The 5,811-nt window shown below is 61.9% G+C and overlaps 1 protein-coding gene across 1 annotated transcript in view; it reads right to left on the reverse strand.

Moving 5' to 3' along the window:
- LOC138363717 (circumsporozoite protein-like) overlaps positions 1-5,131 on the reverse strand; it is a 7,197-nt gene extending 2,066 nt beyond the window's left edge. The window contains exons 1-2 of the mRNA XM_069323106.1: positions 5,105-5,131; positions 3,763-4,395 (exon numbers count right to left, since the gene is read on the reverse strand). Of these exons, the coding sequence (XP_069179207.1) occupies positions 3,763-4,395; positions 5,105-5,131 (660 nt within the window). The remainder of the gene's footprint in view (positions 1-3,762; positions 4,396-5,104) is intronic.
- Positions 5,132-5,811: the final 680 nt, after the last annotated feature.

Genomic DNA, 5,811 nt, shown 5'->3' on the forward strand with positions numbered 1-5,811 from the left:
CCACCACTGGGGGCCCACAACCACCCACCAACCACCACAACCACCCACCAACCACCACAACCACCCACCAACCACCACTGGGGGCCCACAACCACCCACCAACCACCACTGGGGGCCCACAACCACCCACCAACCACCACTGGGGGCCCACAACCACCCACCAACCACCACTGGGGGCCCACAACCACCCACCAACCACCACTGGGGGCCCACAACCACCCACCAACCACCACTGGGGGCCCACAACCACCCACCAACCACCACTGGGGGCCCACAACCACCCACCAACCACCACTGGGGGCCCACAACCACCCACCAACCACCACTGGGGGCCCACAACCACCCACCAACCACCACTGGGGGCCCACAACCACCCACCAACCACCACTGGGGGCCCACAACCACCCACCAACCACCACAACCACCCACCAACCACCACAACCACCCACCAACCACCACAACCACCCACCAACCACCACTGGGGGCCCACAACCACCCACCAACCACCACTGGGGGCCCACAACCACCCACCAACCACCACTGGGGGCCCACAACCACCCACCAACCACCACTGGGGGCCCACAACCACCCACCAACCACCACTGGGGGCCCACAACCACCCACCAACCACCACTGGGGGCCCACAACCACCCACCAACCACCACTGGGGGCCCACAACCACCCACCAACCACCACTGGGGGCCCACAACCACCCACCAACCACCACTGGGGGCCCACAACCACCCACCAACCAGCACTTCTGAGTAATCAGTGCAAAAGCTTTAAACTTTCGTGTTATTTTTATCGATGAAGATAAATCCCGAGACGAGAGTCATTAGTTATGTTAAAATCTTCTGAAAGCGTCATTTGGACCACTAAGATATGAATAGAAGTTTGTGAAATGTTGCTTCATATCTTTGCTTCATAGCTTGCTTCATATCTTTACTTCATAGCTTGCTTCATATCTTTACTTCATAGCTTGCTTTATATCTTTACTTCATAGCTTGCTTCATATCTTTGCTTCATAGCTTGCTTCATATCTTTGCTTCATAGCTTGCTTCATATCTTTACTTCATAGCTTGCTTCATATCTTTACTTCATAGCTTGCTTCATATCTGTGCTTCCAAATCTTGTTTCATATCTTTGGTTTCAAATCTTGCTTCATATCTTTGCTTCAGAATCTTGCTTCATATCTTTGCTTCAGAATCTTGCTTCATATCTTTGCTTCAGAATCTTGCTTCATATCTTTGCTTCAGAATCTTGCTTCATATTTTTGCTTCAGAATCTTGCTTCATATCTTTGCTTCAGAATCTTGCTTCATATCTTTGCTTCAGAATCTTGCTTCATATCTGTGCTTCAGAATCTAAGTTTTTTGAGTCCGGCCGAACTGTTCGGGAAGCTGTTAAGAGGGAGCAGCATTTCTGCAGATAAAGAAAGTTATTATATTCCAAAGATAATGGTAGATATATTCCAAAGATAATGGTGGATATATTGTGAAGAGGTTAAGAGGGTGATCTCCGTGTTGAAGGAAGGAGAAGGTGTTGATGTTAGCACACAGATGAAGTGGTCTCGCCCCCCCCCATACATCACCTCAGGGGCCCCCCCCCATACATCACCTCAGGGCCCCCCCCATACATCACCTCAGGGGCCCCCCCCCATACATCACCTCAGGGGCCCCCCCCATACATCACCTCAGGGCCCCCCCCATACATCACCTCAGGGCCCCCCCCATACATCACCTCAGGGGCCCCCCCCCATACATCACCTCAGGGGCCCCCCCCCATACATCACCTCAGGGGCCCCCCCCATACATCACCTCAGGGCCCCCCCCCATACATCACCTCAGGGGCCCCCCCCATACATCACCTCAGGGGCCCCCCCATACATCACCTCAGGGGCCCCCCCCCATACATCACCTCAGGGGTCAGCACTGGAGTCATTCCTGATAATGGTTCTGTTGTTGACACGTCTGCTCCAGTTTGCTCCCCCCGGCAGTATACACTTGTTATACTCTGCTGTATTAGTCCTTGGAGTCTGTTAGTCACTGTGTTTAGTTAGTGTTGCTGGAGCCAGTTATCTTGCTTCATCTCTCTCTCTCTCCCCCTCTCTCTCCTCTCCTCTCTCTCCCCCTCTCCCTACCCCTCTCCCTCTCCTCTCTCTTCCCCTCTCCCTCACTCTCCCCCTCTCCCTCACTCTCCCTCACACTAGCCATCCCGTGTGCGACTCACGTCTCAAACTAAAAATTTATAGAAATATTCGTAACAAAATCTTCACAGGGACGGGACGGTGGGGGGTAGAGGAGGGGGGTTGGGGGGTAGAGGAGGGGGCTTGGGGGGTAGAGGAGGGGGGTTGGGGGGTAGAGGAGGGGGCTTGGGGGTAGAGGAGGGGGCTTGGGGGGTAGAGGAGGGGGGTTGGGGGGTAGAGGAGGGGGCTTGGGGGGTAGAGGAGGGGGCTTGGGGGGTAGAGGAGGGGGCTTGGGGGGTAGAGGAGGGGGCTTGGGAGGTAGAGGAGGGGGCTTGGGGGGTAGAGGAGGGGGCTTGGGAGGTAGAGGAGGGGGCTTGGGGGATAGAGGAGGGGGTGTAGGATTGAGGTTGTAGGGGGGGGTGGGGGTGAGGTGGGGGGTTGCAGGAGTCTAAGGCATGCGTTGTGAGAGCCTTTAAAGCTGACACAACACAAGCCATCGACGGCATTTCGACGCTTCTGGTTAGACTAAACCACTTCATTTTTTTACGTAGTGGGAGATGCTGGTAATGGGTGGACCTGCCCTCTCGCTGAAGACACTCCATCACGCAGCGGACACTTGCGTACATGTGGCGGTGGTTCACGACGAGGTTCAACCACCTCATTAGCGACGTTTCCTGGGAGTACTGAGTAAGGGCTCCGGTAGGTTAGTTTTATGACGCTTTTAGTTAAGTTAAACCGTTGTGTTTTTTACGGAGGGGGAAATGAGAGACCGGGCCCCTAGGACTCGAGCCCAGGGGCCCCCCAGGACTGACCCCAGGGCCCCCCAGGACTGACCCCAGGGCCCCCCCAGGACTGACCCCAGGGCCCCCCAGGACTGACCCTAGGGCCTCCAGGACTGACCCCAGGGCCCCCACAGGACTGACTCCAGGGCCCCCAGGACTGACCCCAGGGCCCCCAGGACTGACCCCAGGGCCCCCAGGACTGACCCCAGGGCCCCCCCAGGACTCGAGCCCAGGGGCCCCCCAGGACTGACCCCAGGGCCCCCCCAGGACTGACCCCAGGGCCCCCCCAGGACAGACCCTAGGGCCGCCAGGACTGACCCCAGGGCCCCCACAGGACTGACTCCAGGGCCCCCAGGACTGACCCCAGGGCCCCCCAGGACTGACCCCAGGGCCGCCAGGACTGACCCCAGGGCCCCCAGGACTGACCCCAGGGCCCCCAGGACTGACCCCAGGGCCCCCAGGACTGACCCCAGGGCCCCCAGGACTGACCCCAGGGCCCCCAGGACTGACCCCAGGGCCCCCAGGACTGACCCCAGGGGGCCCCCAGGACTGACCCCAGAAGCCTCCAGGACTGACCCCAGGGGCCCCCAGGACTGACCCCAGGGGCCCCCAGGACTGACCCCAGGGGCCCCCAGGACTGACCCCAGGGGCCCCCAGGACTGACCCCAGGGGCCCCCAGGACTGACCCCAGGGGCCCCCAGGACTGACCCCAGGGGCCCCCAGGACTGACCCCAGGGGCCCCCAGGACTGACCCCAGGGGCCCCCAGGACTGACCCCAGGGGCCCCCAGGACTGACCCCAGGGGCCCTCAGAACGTGGGAGTGGGGAGCCTGGTCTTCCTGGCCACCGTGGGAGTTGGGAGCCTGGCCACCGTGGGAGTGGGGAGCCTGGCCACCGTGGGAGTGGGGAGCCTGGCCACCGTGGGAGTGGGGAGCCTGACCACCGTGGGAGTGGGGAGCCTGACCATCGTGGGAGTGGGGAGCCTGACCACCGTGGGAGTGGGGAGCCTGACCACCGTGGGAGTGGGGAGCCTGACCACCGTGGGAGTGGGGAGCCTGGCCACCGTGGGAGTGGGGAGCCTGGCCACCGTGGGAGTGGGGAGCCTGGCCACCGTGGGAGTGGGGAGCCTGACCACCGTGGGAGTGGGGAGCCTGACCACCGTGGGAGTGGGGAGCCTGACCACCGTGGGAGTGGGGAGCCTGGCCACCGTGGGAGTGGGGAGCCTGGCCACCGTGGGAGTGGGGAGCCTGGCCACCGTGGGAGTGGGGAGCCTGGCCACCGTGGGAGTGGGGAGCCTGCAGGCCACCGTGGGAGTGGGGAGCCTGCAGGCCACCGTGGGAGTGGGGAGCCTGCAGGCCACCGTGGGAGTGGGGAGCCTGCAGGCCACCGTGGGAGTGGGGAGCCTGCAGGCCACCGTGGGAGTGGGGAGCCTGCAGGCCACCGTGGGAGTGGGGAGCCAATTTATTATACGGCTTTTAATATATTATTTAAAATTCTTTTATCTGACTTACCCCCCCCCCCCGCCCCGCTATTGGAGAGTGCGCGCGCGCGCGTGTGCCCGCCGAGGGCCGCAAAGCTCTTCTATTGTCTCCAAAATGCGGGAGTTTGGCGGGAAAAATTGCGGCCGTGGCTCATTGCGGCCGCAATTGTTGGGTCATCATCCCTCCATTACGGGAGGAAACTGTGTGACATATGTCCCATGTTTAGGCATGCCTGCTTGAGCCTGCTTGAGCCTGCTTGACCTGCTTGACCTGCTTGAGCCTGCTTGAGCCTGCTTGACCTGCTTGAGCCTGCTTGACCTGCTTGAGCCTGCTTGAGCCTGCTTGAGCCTGCTTGACCTGCTTGAGCCTGCTTGAGCCTGCTTGACCTGCTTGAGCCTGCTTGACCTGCTTGAGCCTGCTTGTCTTGCTTGAGCCTGCTTGACCTGCTTGAGCCTGCTTGCCTTGCTTGAGCCGGCCTGCCTGCCCAAGTGGTTGGGCACCATTCCTCCCCCCCCCCCCCCCTCCGTCCCATCTCAAATCCTTATCCTGATCCCTTCCCTGTGCTATATTGTCGTAATGGCTTGGCGCTTTCCTCTGATAATGCACTCTTTCTGAAGCCATAGTCCAGAATTCGTCAGTCATTTACGCAGTCGCTTACGAAACCTGTACATCTTTCCTCGGTCATGGCGGCTTTTACATTTTCTGAGCAGTGTGTAAATTGGGAACCTTCACCACCTCTGGGACCCGAGGGCCCCCGTGACCCGTCCTGGGACCCGAAGGCCCCCGTGACCCGTCCTGGGACCCGAGGGTCCCCCGTGACCCGTCCTGGGACCCGAGGGCTCCCCGTGACCCGTCCTGGGACCCGAGGGCCCCCCGTGACCCGTCCTGGGACCCGAGGGCCCCCCGTGACCCGTCCTGGGACCCGAGGGCCCCCCGTGACCCGAGGGCCCCCCGTGACCCGAGGGCCCCCCGTGACCCGAGGGCCCCCCGTGACCCGAGGGCCCCCCGTGACCCGTCCTGGGACCCGAGGGCCCCCCGTGACCCGTCCTGGGACCCGAGGGCCCCCCGTGACCCGTCCTGGGACCCGAGGGCCCCCCGTGACCCGTCCTGGGACCCGAGGGCCCCCCGTGACCCGTCCTGGGACCCGAGGGCCCCCCGTGACCCGTCCTGGGACCCGAGGGCCCCCCGTGACCCGTCCTGGGACCCGAGGGCCCCCCGTGACCCGTCCTGGGACCCGAGGGCCCCCCGTGACCCGTCCTGGGACCCGAGGGCCCCATCGCAGTCACCTTCTCATCTCGCTTCCAATAGCCATCAGCCACTGCCAATCACCCAGCTGGGAGTGTTGTGGGGGCGGCCCCTTGCTGC

Source organism: Procambarus clarkii, chromosome 11, assembly GCF_040958095.1.
Source record: "Procambarus clarkii isolate CNS0578487 chromosome 11, FALCON_Pclarkii_2.0, whole genome shotgun sequence".
NCBI lineage: Eukaryota > Metazoa > Arthropoda > Malacostraca > Decapoda > Cambaridae > Procambarus > Procambarus clarkii.